Genomic DNA, 24,470 nt, shown 5'->3' on the forward strand with positions numbered 1-24,470 from the left:
GGTATGTTCCAGTGTTTTTCATCAGGTTTTCTTCTGCAATAGGTGTCATTTTGATGTGCTTATGAGAGGATATTATTAGCTTAAGGTCCTACTCTGCCATCTTGGCCACTCTCCTGAATCACTTATTCTTTATAACACTTTACACTTGCCACTTACCCTGTGGTCATTTCCTCGACTTACTAGGTCTATTCACTTATTGAGCAGCAAGCCAAATTCTGAAACACCAAGGTTGCAGCAGAAAAGGGTTTATTCCCAAGGCAGCCAAGTGAGAAGGGAAAACAGATCTCAGATTTTCTTGAAATTTTTGTCAATTTCAGTTGAATTGATAAATTTAGCTTTTAATTAATGACTTTAATTATTTAATTTAATTTCATAATGAGGTTATTATTTAACTATGGTCTGTCTTTGATTTGTTTATTTTCAGAGTGGATGGATTGGTATATATTAGGCCATTTGTTTGATTTCTGTTTTCATGAACTTACTGTAAAAATAGTTTAACAATTTTTCCCAAAACAACAAGACACAATTTTAAATATTGCTTAAGTCAGCAATAAACATAACAAATACTCTGAAAGTGCTTCTCTGAGAGTATTTCAGTTGACTTGTGAAAATGAATATGGGAGGAAAATTAAAGCATGTGTTATGTTTATTAACTTATTGAATACTTGTTAAATTGCTAGTAAATTACTTATATTCTTTGAGACTTCTAACTTTACTTAATGAGACATCTTATCATTGGCATTTGATGTTTGTTATCTAATAGGGACCAACATTTGTACAGCAGTGACCCGTTATATGTTCCAGATGACAGAGTTTTTGTTACTGAAACACAGGTTATTCGGGAAACCCTATGGTAAGATCCATTAACCTAATTTCATAGTCTAAAGACTTTATTAATGAGAAGCAGAATTTTGGTTTTTTAAAGAAAGGTGTTTGAGGGTATTTCACATGTATATTAAAAATAGGCCATTAGATTTGAACCCAAAACAGGTCCTTAGACACCTAATCTAGTGCTGTTACCTGCTGAGATTTCCAGATTCTGGTTCTCAAAAGTGGGACGTTGTGTTTTGACCATCACCTACGTGAGGAAATGCTTTAACAACACTGTTTTGGACTTTTTAAAAGATGAAATTGGAATATGTTGAGTCTTAAAATAATCAGGTAAAAAGACTGATGTCTTTTATTTTCTAATTATCTTACCTCTTTGCCCTCCCTCACCTTTCTCTTCAGAATCTTTATTTAAATTTCCTAGACATTACTGTAGTGAATATTTTTTAGACTTATATTCATCTTTTTATTTCATTTCAGGTTACTTTCAGGGGTAAAAAAGCTCTTTATATTCCAGTTGATTGATGGAAAAGTAACTGTGAGGAACAATATTATAGTAACTCATTTGACACATGTAAGTTGTTTGTGTTTGTTGTAATTAAGATTTATATAAACCATGGTAATGTAATTTTATAACATTTTGCAATATTGAAATTAACTACTAAACATATTTGAGTTTTAGAAGGCAAAATTAAGTTTGTGTCTTTAGAGTGCTTGGAGAATTCTTTAATATTGTTTGTGGTGTTCACGTTTAGTTTTGTGTTTTCTCTCATTTCGTATTGGGAAAGCTATCTACTGTAACTTTTTGCCTGTAGTACATACACCTTTTGTTTGTGTGTTTTGAAACAGTATAAGCCACAGCTCTATATCATATAAAATATAATACTTATGCTGTTCCCTCTGAAAATAAAACTAAATATTTACTGTATTACTTTGTCTTTTGATAAGCATACTGTTTCAAGCAGTCACAAAAGAAATATTTTATAGTGAGGAAAATACTCATTAGAATTCCTGTAGAAGTCTGACTATAAATCATTGTGGTTTGCTTCTGTTATAGAGCTGTTTACGATCAGTGCTAGAACAAATCGCAGCATATGGCCAGGTTGTGTTTCGACTCCAGGAATTCATTGATGAAGTCATGGGGCATAGTTCTGAAAGCATGTTACCTGGAAATGGTTCTGTTCCTAAGAAGTCAACGGAAGCACCTTTTAGAACATACCAGGCTTTCATGTGGGCACTGTACAAATACTTCATTAATTTCAAGGAGGAACTTGCAGAAATTGAGAAGTGCATCATCAATAATGGTATTTAAATATTCTTCCTTTAATAATTGATATAAGATTTGAAATTTACATGGCAAATAAGCAATTGTCCTGAATACACTCATTTTTTTAAATTAAGTTTGTAATTTTAAGCCATTCATATCTCTAAAAATCCAAACAGTATAGAAAGATTTACAGCAAAAATTTTTCCTCCTCCACTGGTTCCCCAGTCCAGAGGCAACCAAGTGATCCATTTCTTGAGCATCCTTCCAGGTATAATTTAGACATATGACAGTGATACATATTCATATCCACAGTCCTAGTAGTCTTTTCACTACTGTCTTCAAATTGTTTTCAATTTAAATTTTGAGAATTAAATCATACAAGTATTTAATTAAAGAGCCTCCTCACTTTTTTTTTTAATCAACTGAGCATTTTGTTGTATGGATGTATCGTAGACCAGTACCCTTTTCATGGACATCTGGGCTGTGCCTGATCTTTTCCTGTTGCCAGCTTCAGTGATAACCACTTACATATCAGTGATTGTGCACATGTACAGCAAGTTATCTAGCACAAATTCTTAGAGTGAGTTGCCGAGTCAAAAGGTATGTGATGGCACATGTGACTTTAGTAGTTACTGTCACGTTGTTCTCCGTGGAGGTGTAGATAAATAACTTTACACCCTTGCTGGGAATATATATGAGTATGCATTTGTTCAGTCCTGTCAGCAGTGTGTTATCAAACTTTTGGATCTTCACCAGTATGTTAGGTGAAAATGGTAGCCCAGTGCAGGTTTTTCTCCCTTAACTTTTATATATGCAACTATTGTAAAAAATAGTACATCGAGGTCCCATGTTCACTTCACCCAGCATCCTTTGTGTTGACACTTAAAATACAGTAATTGACACAGTACCATAACTAGTCTGCAGGCCTGACATGGGTTTCACCAGTTTTGCAGGTGCTTATTTTTCAGGGAGGTAAGTAAATCTTTCTCTAGTTCTTTGGCATTTTACCACATGTGTAGATTTGTATTACTACCTCCATATTTAGGATTCAGAGCTGTTCCTGACCAGGGAACTCACTCTTGCTACCCTTTCTTTATTAATCACCCTTTTCTGCCTCCCCTCAATGAAACAGGAGCCCACTATAGTCTGTTTTATTTGCCCAGTATAGTTTTATTTTGCAGTCTTTTTTTCGTGAGGTTGAACATCTTTCTGTATGTTTAAGAATCGCTTGAATTTCCTTTTCTGTGAATTGTCAGTTCCTTTAATTATTTTTCTGCCGAGTTGTCTTTTCCTTCTTTTAGGGAGTTCTTTCTTGGGGAAATTAGTTCCTTGTAACATGAGATTAAAACCCACCATTCCTGGACTCACCTCGTGGTCCAGTGGTTAGGAGTCTGCTTGCCAGTGCTGCGTACACAGGTCAGTCCCTGGTCTGGGAAGATCCCACATGCTGTGGGGCAGCTAAGCTCGTGCTCACTAGAGCCGTTGCTCTGCAGCAAGAGAAGACACCCAATGAAAAGCCACAACTAGAGTAGCCCCTTGTTTAGCACAACTAGACAAAGGTTGCATTCAGCAATAAAGACCCAGTGCAGCCAAAAGTAAATTTAAAAAAAAAAACATCCTCCACTGTTCTATGCTTTTCCATAAGTGGCTTAGCATTTATATCACATTTCGAATGCAGATATTTTTCCTTGCTAAGGAGTTTGATTTCTTGATATTTGCAGATACTACAGTAACTCTTGCAATAGTGGTGGACAAGTTGTCACCTCGATTGGCTCAACTCAAAGTTCTGCACAAAGTGTTTAGTACTGGAGTAGCGGAAGTTCCACCTGACACTCGAAATGTTGTCCGAGCATCTCATCTGCTCAACACCCTGTACAAAGCCATTCTTGAATACGACAATGTTGGAGAAGCCTCTGAGCAAACTGTAGGTGGGATCCTTGTCTAGTCCACTGTGTGTGACTCATTCTGCTCAGCATAGGAGTGGTGGATAGCCTGTTGTAGATCTTTGTAAAAATGGTGTGTCAGACAGTTGTGAGTTTTTAAATTAGCTTCTAAATTTGAGGCTGCATAAAACTAGCTTTTTAGCTATAATTGCCAAGCTCACCAGATGGATGTGGCAAAAATAGAGCAAAACATAAAAGCAAGATGGGAAAAATACCTAGCTGACTTCGAAATAGATACTCACCATACCCTTTGTTAAATACAAATACAAGTTTATTATATGATGTATCTAGAGTAGCCAAACTTATAGAAACAGAGAGGAGGATGAGAGTGTTGGTTACCAGGAGCTGGGGAAGAGGAGAAAAGGGGATAGTTAATGGGTACATAGTTTCAGTTTGGCGGCATGCAAGAGATTAGAAAGGCCTATTTCACAGCAGTGTGAATATACTTAAAACTGCCAATCTGTGCACTTTGGTTGAGATAGTATATTTCTTTACTATAATTTAAAAATGCACATCTAACTGGAGACTTTGATGTAGATAGCTGCAGGTTTGTTTAGGCACATAACTTAGGTGTTTCACCTAGTTTGTTGGTGGGATCCTTTTTTCCTCACCATTTTGGTACTGCATTTCAGTTAAAAGGAAGTTGATTTCTTTCATCTCTATACTTTCTTTTTTATTAATAACTATATATATATATATAGTAGAATGAAATCACTTCCTTGTTGTTAATGGACATTTTGCTAATAGCACCATTTGGATAGAGTTTGGATTGTCCAGTTTAGAACTGTTGTGCCTGTGTAACTTTCACTACTAAGAAAGTGCTATTATGGACAGTATGGTTTCTTATATTTAAGTGAGGTTTTTCATAAGGATTTTATACCATGTATTTTGGGTTTTTAATTTCTTACTTTGTTTCAAAAAACATAGATGGATTTCCCTGGTGATCCAGTGGTTAAGACTCTGTGTTTCCACTGCAGGGGATGTGGTTTGATCCCAGGTTGGGGAACTAAGATCGCACGTGGCCAGTGTGGCAAAAAACAAAACAAAACAGGAGTCACTTTTTAAAAGGTGCTTCAGAAATGCTTGAGCCTCATCTTATCCAAGGACGAGGGAGTTCTGAGAATGGGTGTGCCTCTCTTCAGGTCTCTTTGCTGTTCTCCCTCTGGGTGGAGACCGTGCGGCCCTACCTGCAGACTGTGGATGAGTGGATCGTGCATGGGCACCTGTGCGACTCTGCCAGGGAGTTCATCATCCAGAGGTGAGGGAGGTGCACCAGACATTGGCTCTTCTCCCCAACATTTCCATTAGCTTCAGATGATATTGGGAGGTGGGGACAGTTCCAGTAATAGAGCTGTGTTGTCAGCATAGGCAGGTTCTCTTGCATTTTTATATAAATAGAAGACATCAGGTACCACCTGCCCAAAAATTTTTTTCCAAGGTTTTGTCAATTCACAGCTTTCCATATTAGCAAATTGCATTTTTTGAATTATAGTATGTTTATGGATGGCTGGTATGATGAAAGGCAAACCGAGTCCTTTGAAATGAATTGTTCAGTCACTAAGTCATGACTTTGTATCCCATAGACTGCAGAACACCAGGCCTCCTTGTCCTTCACAATCTCCAAGACTTGGGTCAAATTCATGTCCACTGAGGCGGTAATGCTAGCTAACCATCTCATCCTCTGCCGTCCTCTTCTTTTGCCTTCAATGTTTCCCAGCATCAGTCTTTTCCAATGAGTTGGCTGTTCACATCAGGTGACCAGAGTATTGGAGCTTCAGCTTCATCATCAGTTCATCTGGAGAAAATTTAGGGTTGATTTCCTTTAGGATTATTGGTTTGATCTCCTTGCAGTCCAAGGGAATCTCAAGAGTCTTTTCCAGCACCACAGTTCGAAAGCATCGATTTTTCGGCACTCAGCCTGCTTTATGATCCAACTCTCACATCTGTACATGACTACTGGAAAAACCATAGCTTTGATTAGACAGACCTTTGTCGGCAAAGTGATGTCTTTGCTTTTAAATACGCTGTCTAGTTTTGCCCTAGCTTTTCTTCCAAGGAGCCAAGCGTCTTTTAATTTCATGACTACAATCACCATCCACAACGTCTTTTAATTTCATGACTGCAATCACCATCCACAGTGATATTGGAGCCCACGAAAAGAAAACCTGTCACTGCTTTCAATTTTTCCCCTTCTATTTGCCATGAAATGGTGAATTAGGTGACGTCAAATGGCTTCATTAATGGGAATCAAGGAGAATAAATTAATGATGAGATAAAAGATGTGAAAATATTACCAAATATACCTCTAATATACTTATTTCTCCTAGTTAGCTACTCTTTTTTTTTAACCTATTTAGTACATTTTTAACAAAACAGTTAAGGAAAATCTTAATCATCATGAAATCCACTTGTGATGATTCCCCTTCACTTAATTGATTTTTCTGAACAGAATCATAGAAGCTGCAATGTAGAAATGTTTGGGCTCTCTTATCTCAGTCTTAAGTTCTGCACTGTGTAGAGGTATGTGTTTTAATTGATGGCTATCCACTTAACTCATCAGGGAGAATCGCTTTCTTAGAGTTACAGAAAGGTAGCCCTGTTTACATGGAGAAGGAAATGGCAACCCACTCCAGTGTTCTTGCCTGGAGAATCCCAGGGACAGGGGAGCCTGGTGGGCTGCCCTCTATGGGGTTGCACAGAGTCGGACACGACTGAAGCGACTTAGCAGCAGCAGCAGCCCTGTTTACACAGTGCTTACATAAAATGAACTGGCCTTTCTTTTATCTGAATCTTCAGTCTCTCATAATGTCCTGCTTCTTCTATTGCACATGAGGATTACTGTAAAATCAGGATTCTTAATCTCCTTAGAGGGGAATGAGTAGCCCTCGTTTCATTGTTAAAACAGTCCAGCTAGGAATCTATGTGGAAAAAAAGATATCAAAGTCTGGAGTTTACTTTCATAGGAGACGGCAAAATAGGTAATTTATTCTACCTTTAAAGAAAACCAAATTAATCAAATTTTGTTTAACTCCAATTCAGGAAACTTTCTGCTTATTAGATTTTACTAATGCCATTCAGAATATTAATCCACTTTTCTATGTTAAACTGAAGTCAGGTAAGTCCCATTTTACCTAAAGATTGCATCATTTTACTAATAGTTGATATTACTGTATTTTGGAATGTCTGGAAAACATGCATAAGTTAGAGCAGGTATATTGTTTTTAAGAAAGAAAGGATAAAGTTTAAAATTGTCTTGAATCCCTGTAGAAACAAAAATGTTCCAGTAAATCACAGAGACTTCTGGTATGCAACCTACACACTATACAGTGTATCTGAAAAGACAGAAAATGAAGAGAAGATGAGTGATAATGCTAGTGCCAGTTCTGGCAGTGATCAAGGGCTCTCCAGCAGGCAGCACACCATGGTGTCCTTCCTGAAACCCGTCCTCAAGCAGATCATAATGGCTGGCAAGTCAATGCAGCTGCTGAAGAACCTGCAGTGCACGGAGAGCACCACGTGCCCGGCCACAGCCAGAGGTACCCCCTTAGTGGTGGAGCAGCAGCTCCCTCTTCATATTTGCTGTCCTGAGATACGTCATTATTTTGCACTTTGGAAATGATCAAAGCCTTTTATTTTCATGAAAATTATCATCGTGATCAAATTAATAGATCATGCTGGTCTTGGCTAAAGACAGATTGTCCTCATTGGAGACTTTGAGCATGGTGTTTGAAGGCAGTGATGATATGTTCCACATGCATCTTCCTTATTCTTGTTGCTTTAGGACTGGTCCTTTATAGTAATTCTCTGGCATTTCTTAATGTAGTGCAGCATTTGGCATCTGAGGACATGAACTCTGGCAGATAGGAATTTGTTGGTGAGCAGTTCAGACTTGACCATAGATTTTAAGGAAATCTTGATATACTTTTTTATATTATATAAAATTTATATTATATATGGTCTTTTTTGAGCAATGTAATTTAAGCAGTATACTGAAGGTTTTATCATCTGACTAAAAAGGCTCTGAGAGGCATAGGTGTGACCTTACTTGTTTTGTTTGTAAATCACCTTAATGCTATGTTAATTATTTTGAATTATTTTATGTCTACTTTAATATTTTTTCAGTTTGTGGACTATTTCCTTTCTTACTGAGTAATAAAACAAAGAACTTGACAGGGCCACTGTTGGAAGTGTTTTCCCAGTGAATTGTGACTCCTGTTAGTGTTATCATAGTGCTGTCTAGTATGGTGGCAATCCTGTTTGGTCTGTTATTCTGTTCAGAAAAAAACAAGCTTGTATTTTGAATGTTTGACCATGAACTTTGCAGTTGTCTAACAGAGGGTATAAAAATGTTTAGTTGTACTAAAGGTACTATACTGTAAGAGTAACATAACAAAACAGGGATAGACATTCACAGGCTGAAGGAAAAATACCAGGCTATATTTATATAAAGTTTACTTAATAATTCTTATAGCTCCTTATTTACTAAAACATAGTTCACCTTACACATTGTTGTTTCAGATGCAGAAAGAAAAAGTCTGTATACGCTCTTTTTGGAGTCTGTACAGTCTCGTCTTCGACACGGAGAAGACTTCACTGCACAGGCCCTCACTGAGCAGCAGGCCACCAGAGAGACCCTGATAAAGATGCAGTCCATTGCCGAGAGGCATCTTGAGTTGGATGACGTTCACGATCCACTGCTGGCAATTAATTTTGCAAGGTGTGATACATACCTGCTGGATTTTTGATGTTTGAAATGGCAGAATCTGTTTATTTCTGCCAGGTAGGGCTTTCTAGCCTTTAAAATAGAAACCTTTATTCTCTCCTTTCTAATGAATGAAATACAAGAATATATTGTGTTTACTTGTTTCAAATACATAATTTGGCATCCTTGTTATTTGTCAAAGTCCATAGACTGTCCTGTGCCTTGAGCCCATGGGCAACGCCACCACTCATATAGAAGATGCTCGTAGAAGTTGCGGTCCTGGGACATGCTGAGTCAGACCCTCCCTGTGTATCTTGGCACTTTAGAAAGTGTTTTTAGGTACTTAGCCTGAGGCAATAAGTTGTTAATGAGTGTGAGTATGAAGTCGCTCAGTCGTGTCTGACTCTTTGCGACCCCGTGGACTGTAGCCCGCCAGGCTCCTCTGTCCATGGGATTCTCCAACCAAGAATACTGGAGTGGGTTGCCATTTCCTTCTCCAGGGGATCTTCCCAACTCAGGGATCGAAGCCGGTCTCCTGCATTGCAGGCAGACGCTTTATCCTCTGAGCCACCAGGGTAGCCTTAAGTTGTTAATACCCACACAGTAAATACCCTGTTTATTGTCTAGTGGCCATCGTTCACTGTCTTCAGCCTAATGGCTAGAAAGGCCTCCTCTGTACTTGATCTTTTAGGGCAAAAGCAACGTGTGAAGGACTATTTCACACAAAGAATATTTTGAGGAAAAAGATTTCTATTTCTATAATAATTGGCATTTTTAAGACTAAAGATAAAAATGGGACTCAAGTTTTGATTAAAGAGAATTCTGTTGAATGTATAGACAAGGTGTGGTGTATTAAAAAGAATGAAATTTTGCAATTTGCAGCAGCATTAGATAGAGTTAGAGGGTATTATACTTTAGTGAAACAAGTAAGGGAAAGACAAATAATATATGATATCACTTATATGGGAAATCTGAAAAATACAACAAACTGATGAAATAACAAGAAACAGACTCATAGATATAAAGAACAAAATATTGGTTACCAGTGGAGAGTTGGGTGGGGGAGGTGCTACATAGGAGCAGGGCATTAAGAGGCATAAACTACTATGTATAACATAAATAAGCTACAAAGATATAGTGGACAGCACAGGCAATATGTTGATATTTTATAATAGCTATAAATGGAATATCACCTTTAAAAATTGTGAATTGCTGTGTTGTACACCTGAAACTTATATTAATAAAATATTCTAAATCAACTATACCGCCATTGAAAGGAAAAAAGGAACTGAGTGTTTTGTGTTTTAAAGAGAGAATTCTGTTGACAGCAGCTCTTAAAAAGAAGACTCATGTTTTTATATTCAAGGTTGTATTTGGAACAGAGTGACTTTCATGAGAAGTTTGCTGGTGGAGACGTATGTGTGGATAGATCATCAGAATCTGTGACTTGCCAGACTTTTGAATTAACGCTGAGATCTTGCCTCTATCCCCATATTGACAAACAATATCTAGATTGCTGTGGAAACCTCATGCGAACTCTAAAAAAAGATTATAGGTATGAGGAATGGTTAAGTTTGGGAAGTAGCTGGTAGTTTTTTATACTTGAAAAACAGTTGAAATAATTTTTTAAACCTAGATTTCGAACTAATTTTTGTTAGAATAGGGAATGGATATGCACTGAACACTTTTGAGATGATCGATTAATCATCAGTGTTTTATTAACTTTATGTGAAATTTGTTTCTGAGAATTTATCCCAAATGAACACAGAAAAAGCTTGTTACACAAAAAGGCTTGTCACAATATTTGCTATCAGAGGGGAAAACATGAAATTGCTTAATAATGGATAATTTGTGTTTTAAATTATGGCATATCCATATTAAAATATGGCATATTCATCTCCATGTATGAACTTTGTAAAGTTCATGTAAATTACACTTATATAGAGTTTTAAATAATGTAAAATTTCTTAAATTGTAAAAAAATCCAGGATGTATAAAATGGTAAGAACTTTTTTTTTTTTTTAATGCATAGATTAAAAAGACTGGGGAACAAATGCCCTGAATATTAACAGTGGAAATTCATCATGATTTGGATTAACCTTTTTTGTAACACTTTAGTAAGTTTCCCAGATTTTTTTAGTTACAGGAAAATAACATACCTCTCTGATTATTAAAAGTAAGCTATATGCTGTTTTATTATTTTTGAAAGTATTTAAAATGTTTTAGTATTTCTGATTTTAGTAAATGTAGTATGTAAACCTGTTTCACTAAAAATGATGTACAAAACCTGGTACTGGTCTAGAATCCTATTTTATGAGCCTAAGGTCTTTCTGTGACTTTTCTATTCTTTCAGGCTGGTTGAATACTTGCAGGCCATGAGGAATTTCTTCTTAATGGAAGGGGGAGATACCATGTATGACTTCTACACGTCAATTTTTGATAAAATAAGGGAAAGGGAAACCTGGCAGAATGTGTCTTTTCTTAATGTCCAGCTCCAAGAAGCAGTAGGACAACGGTATCCTGAAGACAGTTCACGGTAAAATATGGGAGGCACCTTTTCTTTTAAATGCTATAAAATAACCCATGTGCCCCAAACTCTTCTATGACTTCTTTATGCTATCTTATTTTATCCGCGCACCGATCCCTGTGAGTTTTATTAATGTTATTTTGCACATTAGAAAACCGAGGCAGCAGCCACTTGCCAGCTGAGTGAGAGGAGATGTGAGATGGGAGCGTGTGGCCTCTCAGGATCTGATGGCCTTGCTCACGTGGCCGGGGTCCACGCTGCCCGCCTTCCTGCCCCATGGTTCTTCCTCTCCAGCCAGCTGTACCAGCATTCATGGTGGTGTCACAGGCGGTTTTCTGAGAGAGTGAGAGCAGGGCCTTTGGCACCGCCAGGGCCTGAACTCCAGGCCTCACAGACCCTCACTTCCACCACAGACCAAGTCAGAGTCCACCCGAGTTAGGAGGGGAAGAGAGATTTTACTTCTCTTCATGGGCAGGGTTGCCTGTTTTCAGAGAGTTGTACTGGCTTTTCCTTAGTCGGGGAGCTCACCTTCCCTCCTCCTTGTCCCTACTCCTGCCTGCTGATCAACTTGGCCTGGGTGGTGCCAGTAGATTACTTAGATGGCAGAGGCTCATCTTCCATCCCATTTGGTAGTCTTTTTTCCCATTCTGTGTCCGTCCTTGGCTGCATTTCTTGGCACCCTTGTTGGCCCTTGAAAAGTTATAATGATAATAATTAACATTTGCTTCATGCCACTTAGAACATTGTTTTCCCCGCAGTCATACCAGATTCTACTTCTAAGTAGTACATAAAATAATTCCTTTTATTTTTATGTGATGTATTACCTTTGATTTTTGCACAAAAGCAGAATTTTCATCAAAAACTTTGGTTAGTAAAAGCAGGGTAACTGCTAGATTCTTTTCGTAGTAAAAAATTAATGCCCAGTAATCCCCAGAGGGGGCCAGGGAAAGTTAAGGTTATATTTTCCACTACCAATAGAAACTCGTGAATTTTGTTATTTTTAGAATGCTTCAATCTATTACAGTTATTCCTGTTTCTTGCTTTGACTGTCCCATTTTTACCCAAAGGGAACTCCTTCACTTGACCCTAGTAATCTTGGAGAGCATCCTTGCTTTTAGGACTGGATACCTGGGCTTGTCCTGTGCACTTCCTGCCCCAGGCAGTACACCTCCCCTAGGAGCACCGGTCCCGTCTCTTCTGTGACTTTAAAGGCCCTTGCTCAGTGTCCCAGAGTGTTCGTCTGTTCTGGATTATCAATACTTCTGGACTCACTCAGTGGTTGGAGCTAGGAAATATGTAGAAAAAGGAAAATGAATCATATGCTCATATTGATATTTCCAATATTTATTAAAGATTACAAGATTTCACTTCTTTGATTTTCTTTTGTATCTTTCTCCTTGAGTGATTACCAACATGTTAATATAAATACTTACTGGATTTATTCTATAATAAATCATAATAGTTCCAAAGTAACAATAGCAGCAACAAACCCGCTGAGACTTTAGAACATGCTTGTGACTTTATTCTCTTCTTTGTACTTTCAAGTCATCAGAATCCTGTCTTTCAAGGTCACTTGGACTAATTCTCCATGTGATTATAGCACTGATACAAGGTTGGGTTCATTTGTTTTATTTTTTACTTTTAGGAATTGCCTTGTTTTTGTTTTTCTAGATTTAATTGTATAAAACAGCTCTGTTTTTTTAAGTTAAGATCATTAATGCAAAGGCACTTTTAGTCCGGCTGCTAGTGCACACAGTCTCAGCCCCGAACCACCAGGGAAGTCCCTAGAAAGGCTGTATTTTTTTCTGACTCCCACCAACATAGCTTTCACCACAACCTCACTAACAGAATATGTTGTCAGACTTTGGGATTTTTGCTAGTCTGATGACGAAAAATGATGTCTCAATATAGTTTTAATTTACATTTTTCTTAGTCATCTTTTCATATGTGTATTTTTGCCTTTGTTTTAAAGTGAACTATCCATATCTTTTGCCACTGTTTCTGTCAGTATCAAGTTATTTATTGGTCTTTATCCTCTTTGTTTTTAGAAGCTCTCTCTTTTTGTTTGTCTGTGCTGTCAGGCTTGTGGGATCTTAGTTCCCTGACCAGGGATTGAGCTTATGCCTCCTGCAGTGGAATGCAGAGTCCCAGCTACGAGACCTCTAGGGAATTCCTTAGAAGCTCTTTCTGTAGGTTTCCCAGGTTGACATTTGTCCTTTTGTTCTGCTTATGGTGTAACAGTTTCTTTTTGGCCCTGCAGTCCTTTTTTAGTGTGTATATCATGTATCATAGTGTATTTACCAGGTATCAGTCTTTTCTCTTACTACTTTTGGACTTTGAGTCATAATTAAGAAAGTTTTACTCTTTCCTAGTTACAAAGAAATTCCACCCAGGTTTTCTTTTAATGCTTTAATGGATTTTTTTTTTTAACATTTAGATGTTGATCCATTTAGAGTTTACTCAGCTAAAAAACATGAGAAATAGATCCAGTTTTATCTTTTTCCAGATGACTGGTTGCCATTGCTTATTTCTTTTTGAAAAAAAATTATTTTCCCTATTTGTTTGATTACCCCTTTGTCATTAAATTTTCATATACACTCATTATATACATTGTGTCTCTAGATTTTTCATCCTGTTTCACTGTTCTTTTATTCACATTGCTAGTAGCATTCTGTTTTAGCAATAAGGTTTTCTTGGCTGTTCTTGTTTATTTATTTTTCCAAATGTATTTTATCATTTTGTCTAGTTCTACCCAGAAAAATGAAAGCAAAAACTTAGTGGTATTTTTATTGAGTTTCTCTTTCATAGATTTAACTCAAGACAGATGAGCCGTCACTTTGGGACCCCTTCTCCTGTGGCTCCCATGTGCTCTAGGTGCCTGTCTGTGCCCTCAAGCTTCCTGAGTCTGAACCCATGAGTTCCCTCGCTTCCAGGCTCCCCTGCCCTGCTCACACCTCTCCCATGTCATTGGTGTTCCACCTGCAACTTCCCTGTGGGTCCGTTGACCTCCACCCACCCTTGGTATAGCTTTTTGCTCCCCTGCCTTGGGCATCTTCATTCCATGTTTATGGCTTCAGCAACCCCTAATGACCTGCAAATCTGTATTTTTGGCCCAGGCATCTGCACAACCAGCACTTCATGACTTCACTCGAATGTCATGTTTACATCATTGAGCTCATCGTTTTCTGAGCCCTTTGTTTCTCCTTGATGGACACTGCTGTTCATCCCAGTGCCCATGAGGCTCACCTTAGATTCCTTCCTCTCTGCCAGCCTTCACACACCCGTAGTCCCTCAGTTCTGCCTCCTGGCTAATATTCCCCATCTCAGTGCTCACTCCAGTACTCCCTGCCACCTCCTCACCAGCTGTCTCAGAGTCTCTCCCTTCCATTTGGCCCTTTAGGGCCACTCAGAACATGAGTCACCCCACTGCCACTCATGCTCAGGCTCCTCTGTGCCTCAGAGCAGGTAGGCTGAGCTTTTCATGAGGGAGAAAACTTTTCATTGTTCGGCTCCCCACCTTGTTTCTTATACACACAAAGGTACAGACATATTGTGTACTCTCTCCACCATACTCTCCAGAGATTTGGAAATTCAGAGATTTCCAGTTCAGGAATATTTCTGGTTTCCTTGAGAACTATATCCTCTCCCCCAGGAGCCTTCACGTTTTTCTGTACTCCCCAGTTACTTAAGTTACCTGCTGTCCCGTGGGCATGGCCAGCAGTGATCTGCCCATCTGGCTTGGTGCAGCACCCTATGTCTGCTTGGTGACAAGAGGGTGACTGAGCATTTGTTCTGGGCTCTGAGCCTCTGGAAGAAGGGGAGGGATTGATTTCTTTATCACCTGCTTGTACAGCACTTGACAGATAAGGTATTCAGTAGGTGACTACTAAGTACTCAGTGGATGCACATGTGTACTAAAAAATTCTAACTAGCTTGTGACATGGAATGAATTGGCTAAACTCATAAATCACACACTGCCCTTTATATTTCTGGTTGAAGCCTTACAGTTAATCTTTTGTGGGCTGCTTACTGGCATTGTCAGAGGTGCTTTGTAATCGTGGGAGAGTCATGTCATTGCTCAGTCCACTGACAGAACTGTTCTAAGGACAAGTGCCTGGCTCAGGGACGTTTCCATGCCCTACGGTAGCTGCATTTTATTGAGAGTTACACTCAGGCTTATTAGGAAAGAGTGGATAAAGCAGTCTGTGACACCTTTGCTTTAGAAGCAGACTCCATGCTTGCTCACACACTGCCTGTGTGCTCTCCAGGGTGAGGAGAACAGTGCCCCTCCCCAAGACAGACACACACTCACACCACCCTCAGCAGAGGGTCTGTCTCCTGAGCCTGTTGCTGAACTCTGCCAGGTTTAAGCACATGGCAGGTTAACCTTCCCTGACTTCATCTTTTTTCCTAAGTAGGTTTACTCTATCTCGTTTTTATAGTTAAACTCATTATTTTAAAATTTTGCCCCCTTTCCCTAATTCTAAAACCTGATTTCTATTCTGCAACATATGCTTAGAAAATATACTTTTATTGGAATATTTGTGTTTCTTTTATGAAATATCTTGTTGTAATATATAAATTAAATTAAAATGCTAAATAGCTAAAACTGATATCTCTTTATCTAGTCTATCTATATCTTTTGAGAATGTTGACACAGCTAAGAAGAAACTCCCTGTTCATATCTTAGATGGTCTGACGCTGAGCTATAAGGTATGTGCTGATATTCTTTGTAAGAACATTTTCTGTTAAAATTAAGTCATACAAGTAACAGGTTACTTTCTGTTCTGAGTCTAAACAGTGAAAATTCTGTTTTTGCTTTCATAGGTCCCATGGCCTGTGGACATTGTTATAAGTTTGGAATGTCAAAAAATTTATAATCAGGTGTTCCTTCTCTTACTGCAAATAAAATGGGCAAAATATAGCCTGGATGTTTTATTATTTGGTGGTAAGATTTGTTTTCAGCAGATAAATTATAATTTAATTTTAGCTCTCTTTCAGAGAGGTTGGTGGTCTTAGGTCATTTTTTATATATACACAGGTACCAGAATGACATAAATTTATGGCATTACATAATAGTTTTATAGACATCAGAATTAACTTCTTGAATCAGTACAGTTAATCTGAAATACCATAACTAAATTGGGAATTTAACCAGAATTTAACTAGAAATAAAATTTGGGGGTCATATGAAAAAAATTTTAATGACAAGTTAATGGGACTTTGTTTTTACATTTTGATGACATTGATAATCAGAGTGATACAGCAGCTTTTATTGCTTCACCTTCTAGATAGGGAAGGTAGTGTCCCTGCTGTGCATCCAGACAAGTGCTCTTCACGGGGCCAGTGATGACACCATCACAAGTCCTAGGGCAGTAGTGCAGGTGAGGTCTAAGCAGATGCTCTTCCCACCCCTCTCCTCTTTGTTCCTTTACAGAACTAGCTAATCCTGCTGACAGATCACAACGTAAAGAAGGAGTTTTAGGTAACCCAGACACAGCTGCTCATTTTGGCCCACAGAAGGAGCCAGTAAGACTGCAGGTTCATCGTATGTTCCTCTTAAGAGTGAAGCTCATGCACTTTGTGAACAGCTTACACAACTACATCATGACCAGGGTTTGTGTCTGTCCATCCGTTTAGTTCTATCACCGTATGTACATATGTTCATGGAGAATTGCTTGTAATATATATATAAATACAAAGAAGCGTGCAGAATACTTACAGGCTGTAAATGTGAAGATATCAGATACTAAAAACTTGATCATAAAATAACATGGCAGCAGGTTAAGTGTTTGCTTTTCTTTCCTTTTTTTAAACGCGCCAGAGCACATGTATCCAGAGACTGCTCTTTCTCTTGTCTAGTGACCCCTTGGAACGACACACCCAGAGCTCCTCTTTTGGAATTGCTATCAGAACTTGCCACGTATTCCTTTAAATTTCACCAGTGGTAACAGGGCTATCCCTGGAAAATGGCTTCAATTTTTAGTAATGGAAGCCTAAAAAAAAATCTGTCAGGCTAGTATGGAGTATAAGAGGGAAAATGCAGCCAGATTATGTAATTTTTTCTTAAATATAAGAAGTAACTCGTAGAGTAAATAGCTTTTCTTACACATATTAAAACCAGTTCTAGAGGAAGTTCTGAAGAGAAAAATCAGATATTTGAACAGTGGCAGTGTTATTAGAGGATAATATTCACTTGGGGTTTAAAATGGTTGCTAAAAAAAATTTGTAGTCACTCTGGTAGATAGGTTCTAGAGCCCACTTGTGTGTGGATGAAGTGTGCCTTTGAAGCCTTTGTTTTAAACATGGTCCACATGGCAGAGGTGCCCTCTGTTTTCTGTACACTAGTGACCTTCAGAGGGCAACTTTAATCTCTTAATTGTTGAGTCTTTTTTCTCAATTTTTTATTTTGAAGTTTAGATGATTCAGAGTGTCGTGCCAATCTCTGCTGTATAGCAAAGTGACTCAGTTCTACATATATATGCATTCTTTTTTTTAAGCCCTTAATTGTTGAGGGTACATGGTAAGAGATTGTTTTTGTTTTGTTTTGTTTTCTACTTAAAGTACAGTTATGCTCCTTTTAAAGGACCATTATGTAAGTAGTGGAATTTATTGAAACATATAAATTCAGTTTACCTGATGCTTTTAAAAAATCAGTGCGTTTTCTATACAGTTTTCTATACTTGTCCCTCTGTGCAGGAGCAATCTGTTAGTCCAGAGTGAGGCATTCCCTCCCTGTGCAAGTGAATGTAGAAGAAGTTGGTAAAAAAGTTTTGTGTATTGTATACAAATTCTCACAGAAAAGATATGCTGATTAAATTTGTCATCTTTCTCTTTGAAGATTCTTCACAGTACAGGGCTGGAGTTTCAACATCAAGTTGAAGAAGCCAAGGATTTAGATCAGTTGATTAAAATTCACTATAGATACTTATCAACCATCCATGATCGATGTCTGCTGAGAGAAAAGGTACATGAACTTGGCCATTGAGGCAGGAATGAAGCCAGCCAAGGGAAATTGTCTGTGATCTTTGGAGTTTTATGCTTAGTAAGCTTCTGATATGCAGAATATTTTTTAAGGAAGCACCAGATCCAGTGAGATTATAAATATGTGCCATATTACCAGAAATTAGATCTAAAAGAAACAGTTGACATTTTTTTGTGACAGTCTATACTCACTCAGCACTGTGCTTGAATTCAATTAGAAAATTTTATCTGCTGGTAGTACTTTTTGTTCAGGAGTGTGTCCAGTTTGATGTGAATATATGGGATTAGGTCATCATGCAGCCATTGAAATGACATGCCCAGTTCACTGGTGAATTTAAACACCTGTCTCAGGAAATGGTAGCTTACTGGCTCTGCTGGTCAGATTGCGCTGCTGATGCACCTTTACATGGTGCATGGGTACAGCCCACTTCCAACTGTGTTGTGTTTAGAGCCTAGCACCCTTCCTTATACTTTGCTGTTGTTGTTGTTCAGTCATTAAGCTGTGTCTGACTCTTTGCAACCCCACAGACTGAAGCACGCCAGGCTCCTCTGTCCTCCACTGTCTCCCAGAGTATGCTCAAATTTGTGTCTGTTCAGTCAGTGATGCTATCTAACATTTCTCATCCTCTGCTATTCCCTTGTCCTTAGACTTGGAAGGCAGTTATTGCATTAATGAACTTTTTCTGTGACATTTAAATTAGGTAAAAGTGTTGGTGTCGGTGTTCAAACATGGTCACCAGGTTTGTGTTCTTCCATGGCTTTCTCTCCAGGTCAGCTTTGTGAAGGAAGCCATCATGAAGGTGTTGAACTTGGCTCTCATGTTTGCAGAGGGGTGGCAGGCTGGCCTGGGGGCATGGCAGTAAGTATGCGGCTTGTGGAGCTCTGTGCTGTGACCATTTCAGTTTTGCTTTTAGCTGACTTCATTCTGGCAGTCTTGTTTTTTCATCGTGACAACATACCACATACACTTACAATTATGGAAAGAATTGAAAATTATCTAGTCTAAAGAATAGACAGCATCAAAAATCATGCAGTTAATTTGTGGCTGGTGAAACAGTAAGAAAAATCTGAAGTCTTGATTAGCAGAAGCAATTATCTTTAAATTACATTCCTGTTGTATAGCAGTGTTAGTTGCTCAGTTGTGTCTGACTCTGCGACCCCATGGGCTGGAGCCTGGCAGGCTCTTCTGTCCATGGGATTCTCCAGGCAAGAACACTGGAGTGGGTTGTCATTTCCTTCTCCATACTGTTGTATAAGTTTGCTAAGTTTTTGTTATGGTTGCCTCCAGATATACACAGAAGTGGGTGGCAGGGTGGTGGAGGGGAAGCATAACAGACCCTGGAGTCCATTACTCCACTTCAGCAGATGACAGTGACACCCAGTTTTGTTTTATGTTTACTGCTCACTCCCACACACTCAGTTATTTTAAACCAAATTCGGGACATTATGCTAGACTTCAGTCCAAAATCGTATTTTAGAGAGCTCTAGAAGAATGATTGTACATTTTACTGTTAGGGTGTTTATTATTCACGCCTATCACATAGAAAGTCAGAGGACACTTGAAAACCCAGGAGCTCTTTCTTCCTATCCAGAATACCATCTTCTACTGTTACCTTGAAAGTGTAGCTCAACAGCTTGTCCTTCTCTTGTTTATAAAATTAATGTTATGCTGCTGGTATTACTTGCCTGAAATAAAAGTGTTAAGTCTGGTTGACTAGACTGTTAAGAGTTAATAGTTTATAGTTAGTTGATATTAGTAAGGAACTGAAAGTTCATTATAGCACTAATCTAAAACCCTAGTTACGACCAACCTAGACAGCATATTAAAAAGCAGAGACATTCCTTTGCCAACAAAAGTCCATCTAGTCAAGGCTATGGTTTTCCGAGTAGTCATGTATGAATGTGAGAGTTGGACTATAAAGAAAGCTGAGCATCGAAGAATTGATGCTTTTGAACTGTGGTGTTGGAAAAGACTCTTGAGAGTCCCTTGGACTGCAAGGAGATCCAACCAGTCCATCCTAAAGGAGATCAGTCCTGGGTGTTCACTGGAAGGACTGATGTTGAAGCTGAAATTCCAATACTTTGGCCACCTGATGCGAAGATCTGACTCATTTGAAAAGACCCTGATGCTGGGAAAGACTGAGGGTAGGAGGAAAAGGGGACGACAGAGGATGAGATGGTTGGATGGCATCACGTACTCAATCAACATGGGTTTGAGTGGACACTGGGAGTTGGTGATGGACAGGGAGGCCTGGCGTGCTGCAGTTCATGGGGTCACAAAGAGTCAGACACAACAGAGCGACTGAACTGAACTGAAAATCCTAACCTATAGGGCTTTATCAAAATGCTCTCAATGAAGAAACTCCGATGGTAGGTTAAATCCCTAATTGCCGGGGTGAAAATAGGAGTCTTACTTGCTTTACTGTTGCTGCTTCCAGTGTGTGAAGGAGACTTCTCCTTCCATGTCACTGTCAGATGGAGGAGAAGGTAATAATACTGCTGTGCACACATGGCTAAAATAGAACTGTTTCTTCAACAAGTAAATTGTAAGAAAAAAAGCAGGACGTGAGGAGGACTTAAGCATATTAACTATCACAGTTTGTGGACATTAATTGATCCTGAGTCACATTTAAAGCAAAAAAGTGAAAAAATTTTAAAGATAGGTATAATTTGAACAGTATTATTTCATGATATTTTTTAAATCATTAAGAATTTTTAAACGTGGTATTGTGGCTACGGATTTAAAGGAGTCTTTGTGTTTAGTGTGATACTGAAATATTTACGCCTGAAATGCTGTGATGTCAACTTTGCTTCTGAAGATGTGGGGCTGGGGGGAGGGGTGACTGCTGAAGCTGGATGTGGGTGTTTGCTATTGCCTGTATTAACAAGTTTTTAATAATTTTTAAAAATAAACTTTTTATATCTTTTAATGTGCTATTTATTTCAAAAGAAGGTATGCGTTTGAAAAGTAAAAATATAGAATTGTGCAGTAGAAAAGGGAGGGACTTCCGTGGGAGTCCAGTGGTTAAGACTCCACTACAGGGGGCCCAGGTTCAATCCCATGTCAGGGAACTAAGATCTCCTAAGCCCTGTGGCCAAAAAAGGGGACTGTCCCCAGTGACCCTCACTCTGGAACTCAGCAGCATGCTGGAGCAGCAGTTTTGTGTCCTAATGACACTGCCCTTCAGACTCTTTGAAAGTTTGGCAGATTTTATATTTTATTTTATTTTATTTTAGAATCTTTATTTTATTATTTTATTTTATTTTAGAATCTTTAGACTTAGGAATCTAAATAAATTAAACTGAAGCACATTTGTAATTACCCCAAAGGTATTTTATAGCCTGCTTAGTAACTCCTTATATGCTTAACTTAAATTGAAATTTACTCTTTCCTAGGATGGAATCTATAGAGAAAATGGAGTCTGATTTTAAAAACTGCCATATGTTTCTTGTAACCATTTTAAACAAAGCTGTCTGTAGAGGATCCTTTCCCCATTGTGAGTATTATGTTAAAATATTATTGCTTTTATATTTTCCGGTAACTCAGTCTGTTACTGTTTTGTTACTGATCTCATGAAGATTTATAATTTTTCACTACTTCAAACCTGGAAAGTCCCTCAGCAGTTGATTTCCAAGTAAGTGGTGTAAGTGAATCAGATGTAAAATATTGAGACTGAAGATACTGCTTTCTGGTATATCATGTGTAACACCAATGGATTTCTAAAACCATAAGTAAACCAGATGGCAAAATAGGTTTCAGTCACATTTCACTATCATGCATAGCTTTTGTAACTATTCCTTTCAAAAAATAGGGTTTAGAGGTCAGTTTGCTTTGTTTTTTGTTTGTTTGTTTTTTTAAGCAATTTTAAAACTCCCAAGGCTGACTCTTAAACAAAGAAATGCAAGCCTGACAGTTCAAAACAGCAGGAAGCAAACAGGTCTGTGTGGCGAGTCACAGGGAGAAAAGAGCTGTATGTTTATAGACCCAAAGGACAAAGTAGTATTTCTTGCACAGCTTTTTTGGGAAAAGTATGCTGGGCTAATTTTTTCCCTATTTCTGTATATTCAGATTGTGGTATGCTCATTAAGAGTAGGTGAACATTTTTAAAAACACTATTAGAGTAACAAGACAGAACACTGGGAATAAACAAAAACATATCAAAAAGTTGTTAATGCAAAGACATCTAAGTAAATTAAGTTCTGCTATGAGATGAGCCTTTCAGCGCTAACCTGCTGTACCCACAGAGCAGGTACGTGGGGCAGTGACTGACCAGAGGCACATAGACTGCCAGAACAGAGAAACCCATTGTTGGTGTAGCAGGCTGGAATCCGAGATGCCGGCACAGAGAGCCAGTCTTCCCCACTCCCAGCTTACCCTGTACGTAGTGATGTGGAAGCTGGGGGCCAGCAGGGCTGGAAGACAATTCTAATCTCACAGATCACTAATTTCCTGTGTTGAGTTGACTCTTCTACAATGAAGAGGCTTTCATCTGTTATGCAGGTATATAAAAACTAATGTTGTAAACCCCCACTGCCACCTCTCAGCCTCCCACATTTATACCCTTGGCCCAGAAAAGTACTGTGTTAAAAATGTGTTAAAGGAAACAGATTCCATTCATAGCTTAGAACATAGTGTGTTATGAAGTAAGTCCAGGTTTTATGATATTTCAAAAAATGTGATTTGTTCAGTGTAAAACCTAGATTTTTCTTTGTTGTTTTCAAAACTAAAATGTTATGAAATAGAAGTAAATCATAGTTTTTCAATTTGCATTTAATAAATGAAGATTATTATCTTTAGTATATGTTAAAGATAATTAGTATTTTCATTAAAAATAGAAAATGTCTAATACTTTTTGAGACATTGGTTAAAGCTTATTCAGCCATTGTCATTTAAATCTATCTTGTTAACCTATTTTTATTCTTCCCACAGTGGAATCTCTAGCACTGTCACTCATGGCTGGCATGGAACAAAGTTAAATATCTTCAGTGTAGTAAATACCTCAGATTTAATCTTTATACATATACATTTCCACCATATGGAGCTAAGAAATGGGACTCTTATTTTGGTTTATTTTTAAACTGTTGTCTACTGTCTAAACAAGTGGGTTTTATGTGTATTCTCTTGGGATTATTGGTTGGTATATAGAGTTATATGTATAAAACTTTATCAATGCAAAGTGAATACAGTCTGTTTACACTTATATTTCCTACTGTAAGCAATAGCTTTATGGTATTGGTACCTTTAAATGTAAAATATATCATTTTTGAAAATGTAATTAAGATTTAAAATAAAGCACTTTATTCCCCCTTTTGCTTAGTCACAGAAGTTTTTTTATAGTTTTACATACTATTTTCCCTAAAGGTTGTCGTAGATTTGGCAGTTGAAAAATGTATTTTTATATGCTTGGAAAGTTCCAGGATAGAAAACAATTTCAACCAATGTCAATAAATGTAAAGCCAGCTGTGGTACAAGAATCCTATTATATGGCCTTCGTGAGCTAACCATAATTGATTAAAACTATATTTACTGTTCATTGTTCCCACATTTTCTTTGTAGAGTTGTATTTCTCTAGCAGTTATGACTCAGCACTATATTTACTACTTATTTTTTGAAAACAGCTATTTTTGGGGCTCCAAAAATCACTGCAGATGGTGATTACAGCCATGAAATTAAAAGACGCTTACTTCTTGGAAGGAAAGTTATGACCAACCTAGATAGCATATTCAAAAGCAGAGACGTTACTTTGCTAACAAAGGTCCATCTACTCAAGGCTATGGTTTTTCCTGTGGTCATGTATGGATGTGAGAGTTGGACTGTGAAGAAAGCTGAGCACCGAAGAATTGATGCTTTTGAACTGTGGTGTTGGAGAAGACTCTTAAGAGTCCCTTGGACTGCAAGGAGATCCAACCAGTCCATTCTAAAGGAGATCAGTCCTGAGTGTTCTTTGGAAGGATTGATGCTGAAGCTGAAACTCCAATACTTTGGCCACCTCATGCAAAAAGTTGACTCATTGGAAAAGACTCTGATGCTGGGGGTGGGGGTGGGGTGGGCACAGGAGGAGAAGGGGACGACAGAGGATGAGATGGCTTCATGGCATCACCAACTCAATGGACAAGAGTTTGAGTGAGCTCCAGGAGTTGGTGATGGACAGGGGGGCCTGGCATGCTGAAATTCATGGGGTTGCAAAGAGTCAGACACGACTAAGCAACTGAACTGAA

General features: G+C 38.2%; 1 protein-coding gene across 1 annotated transcript in view; it reads left to right on the plus strand.

Annotated features, from left to right (window-relative positions):
* The window catches only part of TUBGCP5 (tubulin, gamma complex associated protein 5), a 50,967-nt gene extending 27,408 nt beyond the window's left edge, over positions 1-23,559 (plus strand). The window contains exons 8-23 of the mRNA XM_010852968.1: positions 764-853; positions 1,309-1,402; positions 1,886-2,132; positions 3,817-4,019; positions 5,181-5,296; positions 7,306-7,574; positions 8,557-8,755; positions 10,107-10,295; positions 11,094-11,276; positions 15,896-15,980; positions 16,095-16,215; positions 16,705-16,883; positions 18,109-18,234; positions 19,022-19,110; positions 21,648-21,748; positions 23,182-23,559. Of these exons, the coding sequence (XP_010851270.1) occupies positions 764-853; positions 1,309-1,402; positions 1,886-2,132; positions 3,817-4,019; positions 5,181-5,296; positions 7,306-7,574; positions 8,557-8,755; positions 10,107-10,295; positions 11,094-11,276; positions 15,896-15,980; positions 16,095-16,215; positions 16,705-16,883; positions 18,109-18,234; positions 19,022-19,110; positions 21,648-21,748; positions 23,182-23,228 (2,338 nt within the window). The 3' untranslated portion in view covers positions 23,229-23,559. The remainder of the gene's footprint in view (positions 1-763; positions 854-1,308; positions 1,403-1,885; positions 2,133-3,816; positions 4,020-5,180; positions 5,297-7,305; positions 7,575-8,556; positions 8,756-10,106; positions 10,296-11,093; positions 11,277-15,895; positions 15,981-16,094; positions 16,216-16,704; positions 16,884-18,108; positions 18,235-19,021; positions 19,111-21,647; positions 21,749-23,181) is intronic.
* The last annotated feature ends 911 nt before the right edge of the window (positions 23,560-24,470 follow it).

The sequence above is a fragment of the Bison bison genome, unplaced genomic scaffold, assembly GCF_000754665.1.
Source record: "Bison bison bison isolate TAMUID 2011002044 unplaced genomic scaffold, Bison_UMD1.0 scf7180017864320, whole genome shotgun sequence".
In the NCBI taxonomy this organism is placed as follows: domain Eukaryota; kingdom Metazoa; phylum Chordata; class Mammalia; order Artiodactyla; family Bovidae; genus Bison; species Bison bison.